This window comes from Stegodyphus dumicola, chromosome 3 (assembly GCF_044657685.1).
Source record: "Stegodyphus dumicola isolate Sdum_Otavi_A_Nest chromosome 3, ASM4465768v1".
Lineage (NCBI taxonomy): Eukaryota > Metazoa > Arthropoda > Arachnida > Araneae > Eresidae > Stegodyphus > Stegodyphus dumicola.
The window spans coordinates 254,863,886-254,884,008 of NC_140770.1; the positions used below are offsets into that span (position 1 = coordinate 254,863,886).

The 20,123-nt window shown below is 30.3% G+C and overlaps 1 protein-coding gene across 6 annotated transcripts in view; it reads left to right on the top strand.

Annotated features, from left to right (window-relative positions):
- LOC118199512 (uncharacterized) overlaps window positions 1-20,123 on the top strand; it is a 497,225-nt gene that overhangs the window by 386,421 nt on the left and 90,681 nt on the right. For 5 of the 6 annotated variants that reach the window (XM_085814058.1, XM_085814057.1, XM_085814061.1 and 2 more), the window contains 4 exons: window positions 1,519-1,653; window positions 13,747-14,625; window positions 14,764-16,167; window positions 17,454-17,522. In XM_085814058.1, the coding sequence (XP_085670184.1) occupies window positions 1,519-1,653; window positions 13,747-14,625; window positions 14,764-16,167; window positions 17,454-17,522 (2,487 nt within the window). The remainder of the gene's footprint in view (window positions 1-1,518; window positions 1,654-13,746; window positions 14,626-14,763; window positions 16,168-17,453; window positions 17,523-20,123) is intronic. The other variant, XM_085814062.1, reaches the window with a different exon arrangement.

The window sequence follows — 20,123 nt, forward strand, 5'->3', positions numbered from 1 at the left end:
GGCATTGCAAACTTCCTTGACTTTGTCCATGTATACATCTATATATTTTCACTTAAAAAGTCAAAGGAGCACCCAATTCTACAGTAGAGGCAAACAAGAAATACATAATCTCAATAAACTGCATTTTAAACCAAACAATAAAATAACATAAAAAAGGAAAAACCTCTTATGCATCTAAGCACTACACAAAGCAAATATCCACTTCTTTAACAGCATTCAAAAACTTACCTAAAATTATCTGAACTCGAGTCTGTATATCGGCATCGCCACATGAATTAAAAAAGTAAGAGTCAAAAATATCCTCCATAGTTTCGGACTGTCCAGGAAATGGCTACTAAGTAAACCTTCATTTACACACCAGTCAATTAATGCTCTTTTCCCCTTTCATTCCAAATCATACAGACATTTCAAATTAATCTTAACTGCATTCAGCCATTCTACCATCTAAACAACAAAATAAGCCATGTACTTCTTAACCAACATACAGTACAAGCCCTTACAAAACATCCCATAATTAAAAATTTATTGGAATCATGCGACCGATTACATCATAATGGGGTTTCAGTAACATTCAACTACTCAGGTTACCATAAATGAAACAATAACTTGGCGATAAACGAAACAACTTCGCGCTAAAGGGGTACCCTTCAGTCTACTCTGACCAAATTTTCATTTCATGCAGTTTTTCAAAAGCCAGTTATTAATCATTAGTCATCTGAATTTTTTTTTTTTCATAATTTCAGTTTTAATAATTTGCATTCAAGAAATAAGAAATCCATTTCTTGATAAACAGACAACAATCAAGGTGTATTTTGATTGGCATAAAAATTAAAAATTCAGTTATAGCTATTAATTACAGTTCAGTATCATTATGAAGATAATTACAGGAAACTTCGCTGTATTTACATTTATGATATATAATGATGAATTTTTTTTATTTAATTGATGAACGGTATTTAAAAAGAAGGGTAGATTATTAAAATATTACAGTGTATTAAATAATTCTAAATTATATGGTCATTGCTAATTAAATTTATTTGAATTTTAACTTAATTTGATAATTTATAGTATTATTCCTGATAGAATTTTATTTGTGTTATAATTTATCATATTTCTATTTTACTGAAGATTATAAAGTTAGGAAAAAAATAGAATATTTTGTTACCTTGAAACAAAATTCAAAACAAATTAATTTTGATAAAATGAAATTTAAATTCTTGTTTTTGTTTCAGCCTTTTCACATTGAAGGAAATTACAATAAAGTGTACTACTGATAGTATACTTGTGTACTTTATAGTAATCAGTACTATAATAGTATACTACTGATTACTATAAAGTACTCAATAAAGAACTGGTTGTGTAGCATATTTTACTATTGTGTGTACCTATCTGATATATTTTGAACTGTTACATTTGAAATTAAGTTGGTGAATTTTGTAATTCTTATGTATGAAATAATTAATTCTGTGGAAATACTTTTTATTGGTAAAAGTCTTATGTTTATAAATTTATTTGAAGGTTATGGACGGTACTCGATGAACACTAATTTATATCCATTGTTTGGTGCACCATCCCCAGACAATGGAGCATTCCTCACTCAAGGACTAGTCCCACGGTTGGGTTTGGCGACAAATTCCATCATGGATCATAAAGGTAAATTGAATTATACGGAATGCCATTTTAAAAAAAAGTATCATTTTGTTCATTATTTTTTTCCCCCTCTACTACAAGAATTAGCCTTAATAAAATTTTTTGTGCTTCTGTGTGCTCAGTTTGGATAGTGGTAATAAACAGCACAGGAATATGCATTTATCAGATTTCTAATTCTTGAAAGAGCATGTGCGAGTTAATGAACGTAAATTTCAGAAATAAATAAATAAAAGTATGAAGGTTTTAATTTATAGCTAAAAGTCCAAAAAATAAGTATTGTATGTTTATTATATTTTATATATGCTATATTATTATATCATGTTGTTCTTTTTGGTTGGATCTTGTATCATAATTAAGAGTTAGTTTTGAAAATATGAACTATTTTAGCGTAGCAGGCAATTTTTTTTATTGGCTAATTGCAGGTAGTTTAGTGAAGAACAAACTTTAGGCAGAAGAAAAAATGGAGTTGACACAAGAATATTCGTGCTGATTTTCTATGATTAAATTAAGTATGAAGAGACATTCTATTCAGATATGGTTTACAGAATTTCACAACTCTCTTCGGGACGAAGAACGCACAGAAAGGCTCTTATTAGCTGTAATCCCGAATAATGTGTCTGCCATACAGAAAATGTAAATTGGTGATAATCACTATGCCTACCAAATGATACAGAAGGAACTTAATATTGGATATATTGCCATACATAAAATTATTCATGAAGAATTGTATATGAAAATCTAGTTTGCAGTTGGGATACCCATACCTTAACTAAGAATCAAAAAGAGGAGCATTCAGATTTAGTAAAGAACCCTTAAATTATTTAAAGATGGTAGCCACTGCATTATTTCTAAAATTGTAGTATACAATTTTTTGACATTCCAACATGTCAAGAAAGTTAAGAATGGGTCTTTGAAGATGATCCCCTGTCCACAATGGTGAAATGACAACATGCTATAAAAAAAGTAATGTATACTGATTTCTTGAGAAGTACAGGCCTGGTCAAAGCCTTCAAGCTGGAAGAAGAGAAGACAGTCACAGCTAAGTGGTACACCACTAAGTGTCTTCCGGAAATTCTTCCTAGAAGTGAATTTTAGAGGAGTCATGCTCCACCATGACAATGCATCTTCTTATGCAGCAAAATTGACAGTTGAGTTTCTTGAACAAAAAACACATCAAAGTGGTAGAACATCTGCTCTATTCACCTGATCTAGCTATGTGTGAAATTTGGCTATTTTTTAATCTAAGAAAGAACTTAGGTGGTGTCATTTTGATTCCGAAAATGAGATTGATGAGGGTATGAATGCATTTTTTCCATCGATTCCAAGAAATTACTTGTTTGAGGCTTTAAACTCTGAAAAATTCACTCTCAGAAATGCATTGATGATGGAGGAGAATGCTTTGAACACTCCTAAAATTTTACAAGTATAACTTTAAAAACCTATGATGTCTCGAAAATTTCAGAGTGACCCTCGTATATCACTTTTAAGCACCTACTGATGGCCCATCCACATGACTACATTCAAAACGTAGCTGACAAACACGCTTTTATGTTACCAGTGAAAAACCATCCGAACGAGTGCGCTTGCAAAGAGTGCGTTTAACCAATAGAATTATTTTGCACAAAAATCACGTGGCGCTGTAATATAACGTCAATGGAGCTGTATTTTGTTACTTCGCTGTTTCTATATGTTTGCAGCAAGTTGTTAGAATCAGATGATTTTTTTATAGCTGAAACTTTATTATTAAGTACGATCATTAAGTAGTAAGACGCAAAAAACGGGGATAAAGATTTATTTAGAATGACCTGTTCAAAGAGATTTTTTTTTCTTTAATGTCTCATTAGCGAAATAAATATCCGGAGTTATTAAATTCCTACTATTAGCTTATACTCTCCCTATATATATTGTTGAAATTTTCAGTCGTTAATAAAATACTTTTTATTCATCCACTCAAGTTCAAATACATTTTTTTAAAATTTGTAGTGGATGACGCTTGATGTTAATACAGCTTTTTCACATATTACACATACAGCTTTTTCACACATACTCTTTGTATTTTAAAATATTTTCTCTGTTGACCTAAGTAGGAGTTGACTTTAAATTTTTTTTAATATTACTTGTTTTTTAATTACTTCAGGATGCGTATCGACTAGTTCAACAGACTTGCAGATTCCATATTGTATGAAAATTAGTATTTATAAAATTGGTTTGGAATACAGTATATAAAGACAATTAAATTGCTTAAAACACCATCCACCATATAATAAAATAAACTTCATATTTTTTAAACTCCCCCTTCCCTTGGTCTGCTTGTTTATGCGTGGTATGGGAGTACGCATAAAGGAATCTGTGTAATAAGTAAAGCGTTCTATAATTTGATTATTTTCTATATATTATCACACAAATAAATTAAAAGTTCATCTAATTAAATTTCTAAAGATATGCTGCTCTTTTAAATATTTTTAGCGCAGTGTGACATTAGCCCAAATGCTCTCTCAAAATGTGTATTTGCGTGTGAATAGGAAAAAAAAACCCATCTCATTTGACTGTAATATAAAATCTGACGGCTTTCAGCTTTTTTTTCTTTTGTTTTTCTTTTTATTTATTTTTGAATATAGAATAAGGTTCAAACTTTGGACAGTTCGTGAGAAATTATGTGCAGGATAAAATATGCAATAAGGTAAAAATAAAGAGATAATTTATACAAGAGATGCAGATATATCATTATATAAGGGTTTAATGGTTTCTATTTGCACTGCACATTTTTAAACTAAATAAAAAACAATAATAATAATGGATAAAATAAGAAATGAAAACAATAATAATAATAGGTAAAATAAGAATATAATGATTCGTGATTAAATATAAGAAAAACGTATCAAAATGAGAAAAGCTAACTAAATTATACCAGCTACAGGTGAGGTTCAAACTCGCCACCTTTGCAATCCAGCGCGCTGACCCAGGACTAAAGAGAAGGGCTAGCTCATAGAGCGTTTCCCCCTGAAACATTCAGTGAGGAGTGATGACGTAGCAATGATGCCACCGAGCGCGGAGATGCAATTGACAACATAGAAATTAGCGTTTTAAATTTGAAGAACCAGCATTTAAAATTAGCTGTGTGTGAAAGATAGCATAATTTGGAAGAGACAATGTTACTGCAGTATGCATTTTACATTGAACATTACAAAATTTAATAGTACTTACTCAATTTTAAAATAATAGATAAAGTGCGCTACTCTTAGCATAAAGTTCCTGTTTTTATTTGCAGGGATTTTTTTTTTCTTTAAATGCCTGTTTGTTTCTAATCATTTCTTTATCTGCATGTTAACTAAGAGAACTGTACTACTGCTTCTAAGATAACTATAATAACAGCTATTTAAAATTAATCAAAAAACAACCTTAAATTGGCATAGTTTTAAACATGTATGGTTATATATGGCAAAATTTCTGCTAATCTAAGTTTGAGTTTCAGCCTAATTGTAAATTTTACATTGGCATATTTTTATCCCGATTCAATATAATAACATATATTTTTTTTAATAATTTTGTAACTTAGGCTTACATCAATATTTCATTTAAATAAATACATGTAAGATTCTTATCTTAATTTAGACAAAACAACTTTACTCACAGTACCTAAAATAATTATTTAATTTTTCAAAAGTGGGGGTTAGGGGGCAGGTCTTCTTATGCCAATTACTTTAATATCATACTTAATATATATTTTATCTAGAATGTTAAGCTAACACAAAATCAAATCAATAATAACAGAGGATATAATAAAAATAACTGTAACAATATCTTAACATAATTAGTTCTCATTTGAAATATGCTTTACGCTATTAACTTCTAAAATGCCATCTAGAAATATTTCAAATCAAAACATATTATATATGCTTACTTGTACAGTCGCAATGCAACTACAAGTTGTTGAAACATTATTTATTGGCTGCCACATTCGAAGCAATCCATTTTTTTTGCCTTTTGGGTTGCTTTTCTTTGGGAAAAAACATATGCATTTCTATTTAAGAAACGTATTCTAATAAAAGTTCTCACTCTGCAAAATAAACGAATTGCTTCTCTGTTAACTTCAGGATAATATTTCTCCAGTTTATTAATTAAAGAGCCAATTACATGCTTCCCTTTATAGTAAGTTGTACCATGAACTGCACAAAATATGTTTTTGAACTCATAAACTGTATTCATCCATGAATGAGAAGGTGTAGTCAAACCTCCTAAGGACAATAATTTAATCCATTCTGAATTAAATATTGGTTCATCAGCACTATTTTTAGATATTGTTCCCAATGATGGGTCTTTGTCTCGTACACGATAGGCAATATAACCTGCAACATATGTTAATGCTTCTTTTTCGGCTGTCGAAAATTGTCTGTCGGAATTCAATTCTAATTCCCATGCCATAGGAGAAGGTTTCTCTATGAAATCCAAATCCAAATCATCAATAGTATTTAATGGAAAAGCATCTTCCTCCTCAGTTTTCAAAGCCTTTTCAAGTATTTCGGATGTTAAATATGAATCAATATTTCTGCTTTCTTTAGTCATGCATACTTTTGAAGATAAATTTGGCAGCTTATTAGCGAGTATTAATTGCTTTAAGCGGCGTATAACTTCACTAGGTGATGGATGGTCATTAAACCTACCAAGCCCTCGAATCTGACTAAAGAGACTTTCAAGTGCATCCTGAGTTAATCTAGAGGTTAAAATATATTTAGCATCATACGATGATTTCAAATCCTGGTGTAGGCCAAAAAGAGAATTTATTGAAATTATTATTTCTTTTTGGAAAGGCAGTAAGTTGGCTTTTCCCTGAACTCTTAATCCACCAATGACTTTCTTCATTAATTCCAAAACTTGAATTTGTTTTTCATGATGTTCATTTAATCCAAATGCTGCTTTAAGTATTTTATCTGAAGGAGGGTATGTTTTCGTACTATTCATAATATCGAAAAAATTGTCGATTAACTCAAAGAAGTCGGATGCTTTTTTATCTCCTGTGAGGTGGAGTATACCTTTTGCTGTAGTTCTTGAAAATAATGTTTTCGCTGGAGCGACTTTTTGTCTCTTGTTTCCCTTGACCATTAAATAATTTGGTTTTAGTTTGTGACACAATTTAATTTCTCCTGAATCTTTATTTAAAACCTCTTTAATAATATCAATATTTAAAACAGTTCCATCTTCTAAAACAAATCCTTTATCTAAAAAGTGGTTTCTCAGTAATTTGAGGCAGTGTGCTAAATCTGCAAAAACCCATATTTTTTTCGTCCGGAATACTGGATTTGGAAACAGAACTATTAATTGAAATCTGTAACTCTTTCCACAAAGTAGTAGATCCTCCTAAATCAGACACTATTGCTTTCACTTCTACTCCAGATGATTGAATATGTCTTATGAGTGAAAAAAGAGGTTCTTTCTTCATTGGAGTGTTAAAATCAAAAAATATTGGTTGTTTCCACTGCGAAATGAGACCTCTGATTAAAACAAACTGCACTTTTTGAAAAGGACCGAGAATTTGGTCCAGTTTAGAGTCATAGCAGAGTTTAGAATCTATGTGCGTTTCGTCGAAACTGAGAACGCATATTTTTTCTACAGAATTCAAATATTGGCATCTTTCCTTCATTACAGCAAGAAGATCACTCTGAATTCCTGGACTACATGAAAATTTAGCACACCATCTATTTAATGTGCTAGTGCTAGGTAAAGGAATTCCCATTTTTTCTTTCCAAAAATCGTAGCTTTTAGATGACAGAGCTCTTATGACAATGCAACGTGAAATATCTTCACTAGTCCACCTGATTTTTTCCTTCTTTTCTAGCAATGCGTTAATCTGCGTCTTTGTAAAAATATGCTTTAGACGTTTTTCCAAATTCTCCGATCTGTTCTGTTTTTTCCTAAATTTCGCTGTTTGGAATTTTAATTTCTGAATTTCCGATACAAATTTCTTTCTAGATGTTGTCCACCTTCTTTGTCGCTGAGCAAACATTCTAAAATTTTTCTTTTCTCTATTTTTCAATATTTTATTACAATTTTCTAAGGATATTATTTTGTTCTTCAAATTATCAATACATTCTTGTTTATCTTTACACTTAGGGCACTCAGGGATATTGTCACATAGGGCATTGTCACTTGTGAGTTTTATTTCAAAATCATTCACATTTGATTTATTATTGTCAGCTTCAATTTCGTTCTCGGCCTCAAAATAAATTTTCTTTGGCCTTAATTCGTGTAGTCTTTCAAAAGCACTCTGCATTAGTTTTCTTTTCAAATGTCTCCGATTTCTTTGTGTTATTTCGTTTACTGCACACGATAAATTTACTTTCGGCACAGCATTGCATTTCAACAGTTTCTTTTGCGGCAATCCAAGCAAGCGATTTCTCATGTCATCTTCATAATCACTGCACAGAAAATGTTCGCTGCAAATTCTTGCGTTTTTCACATTAATAGAATCTTGTCTTTGACATTTATGTATCCATTCTTTCGTCAAAAGCAAATTATCCTTTGGGAAAGAATGAAATACAATATCTCTTTCTTTCGTATTTCTATAAGTGTTACGGCACGTTGCTACAGCACAAGAAGCCATATTACATAAAGGATACTTTAAATATAGAATTTAAAAGGAAAACTGACTAAAACTATATATATATGTATACACACACAAATTATTTTAAATATTTGCATTATTAGAAAACAAATATGTATGATTAACATTAATTTGGGATATGCGATCTCCAGAAAATCGTCTCGCAAATGAATGAAACTACAGTTTTAAAGGCGCGAAATCAGAGCAGGTGCAACAGAGACACGTCAGATTACTTCTGGTTTACCCCCTCCATTAGGCTCGCGTCGGCGAGGAGTCGAACAAAGGAATAACCTAGTCCTTCTATTTATCCCTGGCGCTGACCACTCAGCTATCGGTGATAGCAATGTTTACGAAAAATAATGTAACAAATAGAAGTCACTGCAAAGGTGATTTAATTAATAATCAATAAATAATTACCGTATGACCCAAGTTGTAACTTTCCTCCAAAATTTCGTAATTGTATTTTATTGAATAGTCTTTCACAGTCAACTGCTTTATATTAGAACTTTATATATTGCTGAAGTTAGTTTTTAGTGTATTTAATATTGGAATATTTATAGAGCTTTTTATTATACATGATATAGCAAATATTCATAATAATTAAGGAGAATTTTGTAAGACAGAAACTTTGATTTCGTAGAAATTGTAATTTATTTAGGTTCATATTATACTTACGGTGAGTATAATACGGACCTAAAGAAATTACATTATTTAGAGTAACATGTTGCTTAACTGGTTTTCTTTTATTAGCATAACAGCAGGAAGAGGATAAAAAATTGAGATTTCAAGGCACTTTAATTAACATAGCAAATTTTTCAGTTTTCTGATTTAGTATATCTTATTTTTTTCAATATGTTACATTAATCTTATGAAAATTGAAATTTTAGTAAATGATAATACTCTTTCTCCAAAACTGTATATCCATCAATTAGCCAATAGACATTGAAATTATGTGTACACTGAAATACGAACATAAAATAGTTTTTTAAAAATTGATGCAGCAGTAAGAACATCCAAGAACTCTAGAAATAATTTAATGTAAATCTGATGTGTATCTGTGTGGGGCATTTTAAGAGCATGAGAAAATGTATGTGCAGATATTTTTAAAACTGCTTGGCCATAATATATAATCAGCTATGAAATTTTGTGATGAAGCCATGAAATCTGGAGGTTTTCAGGTATCACAAATAAAAAGCAAAATTTTTTTTATTAATCAGATATGAGAAGAAATGCTAAATGAAGACGATACAGTTGAAGTCCTGATATTGATATGGCAATGCCTCAGTCATGAATCAATCAATCAAAGGAACAGTGATTTTCTGTTGTATGGTTTAAAGTTCAAAATGGATTGCCGTTTTGGCTTTGAGTGGGTATGTGGTAGGGATTCAGAAGAAAATCTTTATGCAAAATACCTCTTTCTTAAAAAAGTAGGAACAAAATTATTTTTTAAAATTTTATAATCTCTCAGTATCATCTTATTACATTTAAACTGATGATTTAAAATCTGGACATTTCCAAAATCCTGAATTGCCAAAGTCCAGATGATTCCACATCTCAAATTTTATATGTACTGAGATGAGAAATAAGTAAACAGGTTATGTCTTTATTCTTTAAAGAAGTACATATCTTATCTTAAAAGTATATATCTTAAAAGTGTCTTGGAGTTTTTGGCTAATCTTTAGATTTTGGTAACAGGTAGTTTGGCGACATTTTGGTAAGGTCATAAAGGTTACTACCTAGGACTTTAGCAATAATCTGAGAAGTACACAGTTCGAATCACAGATTATTTTGTCTCTGAGAAATGAGAGATCATGAGACATGTAATGTGAAATTTTCCAGAAAATTCCGATCGTGATTTTAGCTAATAAGCACTTAGAAACAATTTTGCTGCTAAAGTGAAGAATCGCCCACTTATTTGTTTGGCATTTTTTACAAGAGTAAGAAGAATTGGATTTTTGTCAATTTTCTTTGACTATTTAAGTGAAAATAGGTTGATGTGTACCTAGATAATGTCAAGAGTGTGCGCAATGCCATTTTTGTGCATTTCTGGGATGTTTTTTTAAGTGAAAATAGGTCGACGTGTACATGGATACCGTGTATGTGCAGTTCTTAAAAACGCGGCAAGCAGTTTGCGATTCTGCACTTTCTCCCAATTTCGCACCTAATCTTCATCATGATTAAGCATTTTTGTTCCATAAAAGTTCTAGTATTTCATAAAAGTTCTAGTATTAGCATAATTCAGCTAGCAGATTGTTGGAAAAAATGTTGAGTTAAAAAAAATGCCTTTACTTCGTGAAAACAAAATGATGTCCAAAACAAAACTAGCTGGTTGCTGTAGCAGGGTTAGTCGCCTAATTTTCGCCAAAAAATTGCTAAGTTACCATAATGTAAAGATTCACCGAGTTTTTTAAAATTATTTCTCTTTTTCTAGCTGCTTATTTTCCTTTGGTAATTCAACATAAATTACTTACATCATGACTTAGTAAAACTCTATATATTTTTATAACAAAATATTTGGGATAGTTGGTTTTATCTTATATTTTCCATAATTTCAGTGTGTCAGGGAAGACAGATTTTCTTAGTCAAGGCATTTTATATTAAAAACTCTGTTGGGTGATAATTAAAATTTTATAAATAGATAATTAAATATAAAAAGTTCTTCTTATTTGGAAATTTTTGGTTGTTCGTATTTTAAATTTGCTTATTGTTAGCTAACAAGCTTTTTGTATAACTGCTATTGTGTAATGTTTTATATTTGAAAATGGATTATAATTGATGGAGTATGCTGATTATATGTTTAAAGTTTTACCATACTTGATTGTTGTATTTTTCTCTTCCCATATTCTGATTTTCAGTTAAATAATGTACATGTAAATCATCCATCTGGTCACAGGGGATGCTAGAAATTCTTGCTTTTCATATTGAAGCTAGGTTATTATTTTTTAATTTATTTTAAACAATTGCAATTGTTTCTTTTGTTTTTATTTTCTTTCCTTAACAAATGAAACTAAAGAATTCAGTTTATCATAAAATTTGAAAATAATTCTTAATGGAAATGTATAGTTTATTATATAACTGTTTAACTATTTCATACTATCTTTAGAAAATTGAATTTTTGGAGTATGCTAAGCATTTTACTTATAACTTTTGTTTAGTAAATATTAGAGATACCACCCTTCTCCCTTTTAAAAAACAATAATGAAAGTAAATTCAGAATTCAAGTGTTTCTGGGCGAAAGAAAGGCAGTCGTTTGAGCAGCGAATTGATTAAAAATTAATTTAAATGGAGCTGTTGGCCAAATTAATCTAAAATTTTAAATTCACTTATGTTTATATCTGCAACAAATAGTAATTCATTCTTAAATTTAGTATTTACATCAAAAGTTAACTGTCTATTTTTATATTGTAAAATTAATCTATGCGTGGTTAACTGTTAACTTTTTGTATTTCGGATGTCTGATTTTATTTTTTCTATTTGCATCCGAAGCAAGTTTTGTGAAGGAACTAATCTAATGATGTTGCAGTGTGAGATATTAAGCTGCTTTGTCGATCATACTATCCAGAAACACTAAAAATTTCATTCTGTTTTATTAATAAAGCACTTATACTTTTATTCAACTAGAAGCACCTAAATATTTAACATATTCGAAATGTATATACTAAAAATACTTATACTAAAAATTTCATTCTGTTTTATTAATAAAGCACTTATACTTTTATTCAACTAGAAGCACCTAAATATTTAACATATTCTATATTTAAGTTTCTGAAGAAATATCTATTGTAATGCATTCACATGGATATATCTATTTAAATATAGGACTTTTGTACAAAATATTTATTTTAATATTTATTTATTATAAAATACTTTTTGTAATACTAATTTTTTAAAAATAAGTTTCTGTTATATTGAATAATAGAATAAAAAAAATGGTAAATTAAAAAAAAAAAAAAAGAGCTAGAAAGTAGCCTTAAATATTAAAAAGTGATTATAATGTAGCATAGCTATTAATAAAAATACTTTAAATCTTTCTTAATAGTGCCATTTTAAAATGCATAAAGTCGGTGGTCTCAAACTCCAACTGTATGCAGATCAAATAGCTCATCCAAAAGATACTGTAATTCTAAATGATAACATAATAGGTATTGATATAATGTAGGTAGGAATGTGTACATCAGAATTTCTAACTCAAACGGAGGGAGGGGGATAAAGAACATCAGCCTACTGAAATTGCACTAGTTGTCGTCTATCAAATTAAATTTACTGGTTGTACCAATGGGTAAAGTTCTCCCACCTTATCTTAGTCATGTGGTCTGGCATACGAACATACAGTGACAAATCTCCAACCTATTCATTTTGTTTTTCTTCGTTCAGTAGTAGCTGTACACATAGTCCATATATCTAAATCTTTAATTATAAATACTTGTTTGCTACAAATACATAATTAAAATGTATTCGCGGGGGCTATTGCTTCAGGGATTTATGTGTGCTATAAGTTTGAGACCACTGCATTAAACTACATTCAAATCTTTAAATATTAGTAGAAAATTGAGATTATTTTAAATTAAGTGTATATCCCATATATTAAATTAGAATTATGAACTCAGTGGTGGATTACTTGAAGAATTTCGAGATAATTTAATCTAAAAGTATAATTTGTTTTAAACTCTACTTTTAATAAGTGATGAAGTTATTCATTGTGTGTGGTTAACGTCAGTAATAGCATCTGTAGATGTTAATTGGAGACAAAGATTTTCCATAGTTTAATACCGGATCATAGATGTATCAAGTCATGGGTAGATACTATAGGGATGAGACTGCAAGTTTGTTCATATGTTTTTGCGTATGAACGAAATTGCAACATGTACAGCAAAGGTTTTAATCGGTGGTACGCAAGAGAAAAATAGGTGGTACGCAAAGATGCAAACAGTTTTAACTATTAAATTAAAAAATTAAAAACCCCAACATCCTCGTTGAGTTTTTTCTCTAAATTTATGCAATCTGAGCTTTGTTTAAGAGCAGTGGCGGTAGTAGTACTTTGTAGTGGTGGTACTAAAGGTTTTCAATATTTGTTTAGATGGTACGCGTTAGTCAAAAGATTGAGAACCTCTGATGTTACAGCATGTGAGATAATGTGTAGGGGTAGCAAACCCTTTATTGTGTGTAGCTAAGTGCATTGTACAACTGCTATAAATGAGTAACGCTTGTTGGTATCAAAATGTATCTGATCCACCACTGTTTCAGTTCTTATTATTAAAAAAGTGTGTATTTTGTAAAACTTTAGTTTATTCACTTTCAGTGGTTTAAACTTAGTTAGAGGCTTCTTATATTTTCCTCTGTAAGTGTTAGATTATAATAATTTACAAACATTGATAGCCTGAATTCTTATGTTATTTAGTTTTTACTTTATTTATTTTATTAATTTTTCCGATTAAATTTTGTTTCATGGGTTAACCCTTTGGATACAAGTGAAACAAGTCTCTATTTTTCTTCTACAGAACACAGTTTGTTTTCTCACGGAATTGGTTTAGGCTCCCCTCTGACCCCAACCAGTCATGTGACCTCACCTTCACCCTATCCTCATCTTATCCCTTCTTTAGAAAGGCACCCAGCATATGGTGGTCACATGACTTTGGGAAACAAGGAGCTTGAAGATCTCCAGCATGATGCTGATGAAGCCCGTCTCATGAAGAATCATATGGACTGTATCATGAAGCATGACATTCCCTCCTCTCGGCAGGATCGCCAGAAATCTAAAACTGATTCCAGGCACTGTTGTGAAAAATCAAGTGATGATTGTTGTAAAATGTCTCCATCCTGTATTTCCCGTGATAATGGAAGGTCTCATGATGACTTAAGGAGTATTTCAAAACTAGATGCCAAGAATCACAGTCGTCATCCAACAAATAAAGTTCAGCCATGTAAAATTGAAGTGAGCCATTCGCCAACCTTAAAACCAGACCTTTTATCACCGCCAATTGAGTCTCCAAAATCAGAAACTACATCACCATGTAGGAGTTCCAAAAAAACATCTGTGTCACCTTTTTCAGTCAACCTGTCTTCACCTGTTACTACTCCAGTCACCATGTTTGATAGTTGTCCAGAAACAAGATGTTCTCAGTGTGCTGCTAGTATGAAGGGTATTGGCATTGCAACTAAATTAAATACATGTGAAAATAAAGAGACTTCAGAGCCAGTAATTTCAACAACCTCAACTGTTGAGTCTTTTATCTCTCAGAAAAGTCATACATCTGTTGTCTCTACATTGTCCACAACTGCTGCCAGCCCTGTGTCCACAGCTATCAACCCTGTCAACACAAATCATTCACGAGTCGCAACTTTAAATGACAGCAAACAGTGTTATCCTAAATCTCCAAGTTAGTATATATTTTGATTTTTCATTTATATTTAACATATTGCTGCTAATATATAAATTAAATGTGAGTTGATGTATTTCTGACAAAATGCTTTTTTTATTTCTTGACATTTCTTAAACATTTATTATACTTTTGTAGGGTGTTCTCCTGTGATAAATGTGGTAGAAACTGGTGAGAAATCCTTGTCTGATCAGTTATTATGTAAATCTAATAGAAGTAACTCCGAAACACCTCCTGCAAAATTAACTAATAGTTCATCTGCATCATTAAAGCATGTAACTGCAGCTGTAATACCCACTGCTCCAAAACAGACAGTCCACCGCGAGATCCATCCAGAAACAAATTGTTCTTCATCTATGCAAGATCTTTCAAAGAACAATGCCAATAATGAACAAGCTGTTATTGTTCCTGAAACTAATATTTATGCAGAAAGACAAAATGTCAAACTAGAGGTAATTGAATCAAATGGCCTTCCTGACAAAATTCCTTCTGCACAAAGTCAGTTAGCAAATCCTGTCTGTGCCGCATATTCTAACAAATCTTTAAGTAAGAATCCATCTACAAGTTGTAAAGTCAAAGATATGATAAAAAATTCTTGTTCTGTAAAGCAGTTAAGTGCAGAGAGGGTCTCTGACATATCTCCATCCAAGAGCTTGGATAGCGATGCATGCAATAAAACATCACAGCCAAATTCTTCAATTGTGTCCTCTTGTGTTGTTTCCAGTGTTGTTAGTCCTACAGTGATATCTAAAAGTACATGTAAGTCCGGAAACATGCCATTTTCTACCATTGAGAATGCTAGAAAATGTAGTCCTTTCAAAGAAGATCTTCCTGTGATGAAAGCGGAAACTGCGAGTGCCCGACTAGATTGTGAATTTTCTCAAAAGTCAACTTCTGGCTGGACCAAAGCCACTGTTTTGCCATTTAATTGGCAGAATGGTAGTGGACATGATGACCAAGCGATAAATTTAACAGTTTCTAAGAAATCTGTGAAACCTGAACCCAGTGAAACAACTACTACTCAAAACTCTGAGATCTCTCAGGCTTCAGTTAAACTTGGAACAGAAAGCACAACAGTGTCAAATTCTGGGGTTATTGGTGTTTGCCATCCAAATCCAAATCCTAATCCAAGCAAAATTAAAGGTGCATCTTCTGTAAGTTCTATCAGCAATTTTGCATCGATTTCTGTTCTAAATCAACCCACTGAACAGGCAACTGAGGTACATATAATGCACAGATCTTCAAAAAGCTCATTCCCCATTGTGAATAGAAATGCAACACCTCCAGTATCATTAAAAAGTACTATATCTCATGTCACTGCAAATACTAATATTCACAGATCTTTGAAAGCAGAAAAACTGACTACAAAGCGGGGTAAACTGAGTGATGTTGATAAACTTGGCCATAGTGGAAGAGCTACATTAGCCACTTTGGCTCCAAAGCTATCAAAAAATATCGGTTTTGGAAAAGAGGTTCAGACTTCCCATACATTATCAGCAGCTTCATCTGTCTCTTCTACATCCATAGTATTTCCTGCTACAGGTATTATTTCTTATTCATGCTCATTTATTTAAAATTTTATCCATGTAATTAATTATTTTAAAATCTTTGTATATATGTATAATTATTTGCTTATATTAAGTTCAAATTTATCATACAGAATGCATAAAATCTAATGGCCCTGACTGTAATTGCAAATAACATGAAATATACAATACAATTATCACTAATTTGAAATTGTTCTTTAGAAGAGCAGTAGAGTTAAACAAAAAATTAATGTGACAGGGCACAGTGTATTAAAAATGTATTATCAGTATATAATATTACATTACTTCTGTGTAGAATGCTTAACATGATTCCATTCCTCAAGAAACAACTATAGCTACATTATGAGAATGACATCTTAATGAGAAGAGATCATAAATAAATAAATCTGTAGTTAAAAAGTATATATATATAAAAACTATATCCTGCATTAACATACCTCTTAAATATAAAAATTGGTCAGTATATTTTTCTGTCCTATCAATTTAATTTATCATCTTAAAATATTATCCATTGTACTTATCTTTACAGTATGTATCAGAATGTTTAAAAGCTAAGTTCTCTGGAACAAAAAAGAATTTTTAAATCTTGTTATCAAACTTAAAATTACTTCAGAAACATCAATGAAAAGGCTGTATTCATTAACAAAATACTTAAACACTTAAATACTTGAACAAAGCATTAGTGTTATAACTTATTGTATTATATTGGATTTCTAGGAGAAAAACCATTTTTGTACTACCTCACTTTGAACAGAGAACATAAAATTAAATTTTGTGTCTTATCACTTTATATTATAATTTAAAAAAAAAAAAAAAATTTATGATATCCAATCACTTGCATTTAGATGAAATGAAAATATGGGATTTATACATATTTAATGAAAATAATCAATTCCTAGTTTTATGAAATAGGAATTTCAAGAACTGGAAGTGGAAGCTTAGCTTATTCATAGTTGCAGTTATATGCATTATAATGATACCATATCATCAACAACACAGTTTTCTGAAATAAACTCCCAATTTTATGAAATTTGTGTTGTTTTATGAAGTCTGTTTTATTAAATAATTATGACATTAAACTATGCTTGCCTTATATTAATTAATACAAATGCTGTTTTGTTAATACAGATTTTAAAATTCCTGTTATATTTCTGTATTTTTTAAAGTTTGTCCTTGGCTAATCTGGCTTTCCGAACATTTATTATAAAAACAGGTAACAATTTTGAGAATTCTATATGATTGCCAGCACTTGTATAGTAATTTGTTTTACTGTTTTTTCAGTAAATCCATGTATCCCTGTTGGCATAGCTATTGCACAACAGAGGCAAGATTCTTCTGCAACTTCAATAGGTGAGACTTAAATTTTTGTCTGTTAAAAATACATATATTATAATATACTTTTTTAAGTATGAATAATTAAATATACAAATAAATTTTTAAAATGTTGTATTCAATTTTTTTTTTTTTTTTTCTTTTTCTTTTTAAGTACAGTACTGTGCAGAAGTGTTACAGCAAAGTAGTTTTTTTGATTTCTTGTGGTTATGTAAAAGAATAATGCAAAACACTTACCAATATGGGTAAGAACTTGTTTATTCGTTTCCTTAAGACAACAAAAGCATCATTAGCATTGAACTATCAATACAAGATAGCAAGAAACTTCTGTATTTTGTGAAAAAAACTATTTCGTTTTAGTCACAGCTTTCATTCTTCCTGACATGAGATTAGCTTTCCTACAATTATTTAATCTCTCCATAGTTTTATTGTATTTAATCCCATAGGGGCACAAAATATCTATATTTTGTTATCATAGTTTTTCCCCTTACCCTAGATGTATTGTATTTATTACCGTGGTATTGAAAAGAACTCTGGCTTTAATCCTTGTGTTTTGTAGAAAACCAAACAATTTGTAAAATTTAATTTGCATAAATACAGTTTTTTGGCAGTTACTGTTCAAAAAAATTATTTTTTATTGAGTATTCTTATTTGAATTTGCAGTCAGGTTTTGCAAACTATATTTCTGCTTGGGATGGCATATTAAATCTATTTAACACTCAGAGTCAATAAATAAGTTCTTTCAGTAAATTAAGTCAAATAACCATCTTATATTCGGAAAGAAAAAAAATAACCAAATAAAGTTCCACAGAAGAATAAAATATTTGAACTTTTATGAATTATCCCATTGACAATATTTGTGAAAATGGGAGAATATACAAAGAAATTTATAGTAAATGTAATTGCAAGAAATTAAAATTAATTATTTTGTTGTAATACTTTTGCAGAGTACTGTGTGTGTAAGTTTTGAGTAAGTGTGAGAAAATGTGATTAAATTTCATATTTCAACATCCTTTTTGCCATTACTTAATCATTAGAAAAAGATGACAATCATGTTTACACAACCAATGAACTAAAAACTCTCATTATTTCCCATATTGGACTTCAAAAATTATGCAATATCTTCTCCTCAATTGAATTTTATTTACATTGATGATAAAAATAACAAGTTTTATTAAATTTGCTTCTTTGTTGGGAATAAGTTGACATGGTTTTTATGAGAATAATCCTTTGGAACAGAATATGTGAATCAGCATTTAATTATATGTAACAGTCTCAGGGTACAGTTTAATTTAAACCTTTAATTAAATTAAAATAGTTAACTAAAACTTAATTAAATGAAAATTCTGATAAATATTTAAAAGGATTTTTTATAGTATGTTTATAAAAATATTTAATCATGCAGATCCATCAGGAGGCAAACAAATACAAATCGTAATTGAAGTAATATGTGAGGGTGTATCAGACTTTCGGTCTCTGGAACCGAAGTTCAATAAAATGCATGAGAAAATTGCTTGCTTAGATTGTAAATTCTTAAAAATCAATCTCTGAATTTTTTCCTAGTGAAAGGAAATGATAAGAAGTTATAGTTGAAGCCTTATTTAGGGAATTTCTTGAATTACTATTCTTTTTCTGTATTTTTAACAAAGGTGGAAAATATATATTTAATGAATATTTTATTCTATTTTAATAAATTGTTAAAAAGTTAATGTTCCCTAGTTTTGATATTTTCTTCCCTTCTTTCACTTTCTCTGAAAGATTAAGCTAATTTAATCGTTGTGTTTCGTCTTCGTCACTGTCATCAGATGGAAGGAGAATTTATTTTCATTTCAAACACTGGGATATCCAGATTATTTTTTCTCACCAAGATGTGCTAATGAATGAAGCTGCTGGTTAAAATTAGGTGTCAAAATAATTGCTCTGATTAATACTGAAATATTTGGAAATAATATTACATTTAAAATTGAAGCTGTTAATGCAGTGAGTTTTGTTAGATTGTCATGGAATGAAGTGGTGTTTAATGCTGCCAGTAATAAATTGGTTTTTATTACAAAGTATAACTGAATGTGAACTGTTGTAGAGAGTTGTAGTAAAGAGAATACTCTAAATGACTGAATTAAAAAGGTCACTAAATTATGAGCTTTTGTAGTGTGTTATCAAACTTATTTTTTTATAAATTTTTATAACATAAAATTTTTTTAATTCTTTTGTTTTATTTTGCATAAAAATAGTCTATTTTGCAAAGATCTTTACATTTATTTGTGTAAATATTCCCCCTCCCCCATAACCTTTTTATATATCCATTTTAATGTCTCCTAATTTCACGAATTTTACCTCTAGGCCTAAGATATTTATTATATCTGGATTTGACTATATTTGTTAATGATTAAATGCTGCCTGTTCGAGATTTGCAAGAACTAACCGTTCTCCTCTCTCCTAATAAACTTAAAATAAAATAACTTTACATATAAAATTCTACAGCATCATATTTATTTTCAAAATCCATAGAACTGCAACAAACTACAACAAAGATCAGATGGTTGCCACTCTTGCAGTGACAAACTATGAAAAGAAAATAACAAATGAGGCTGGGTTCTAACAATACTCTCACCTTTTGAT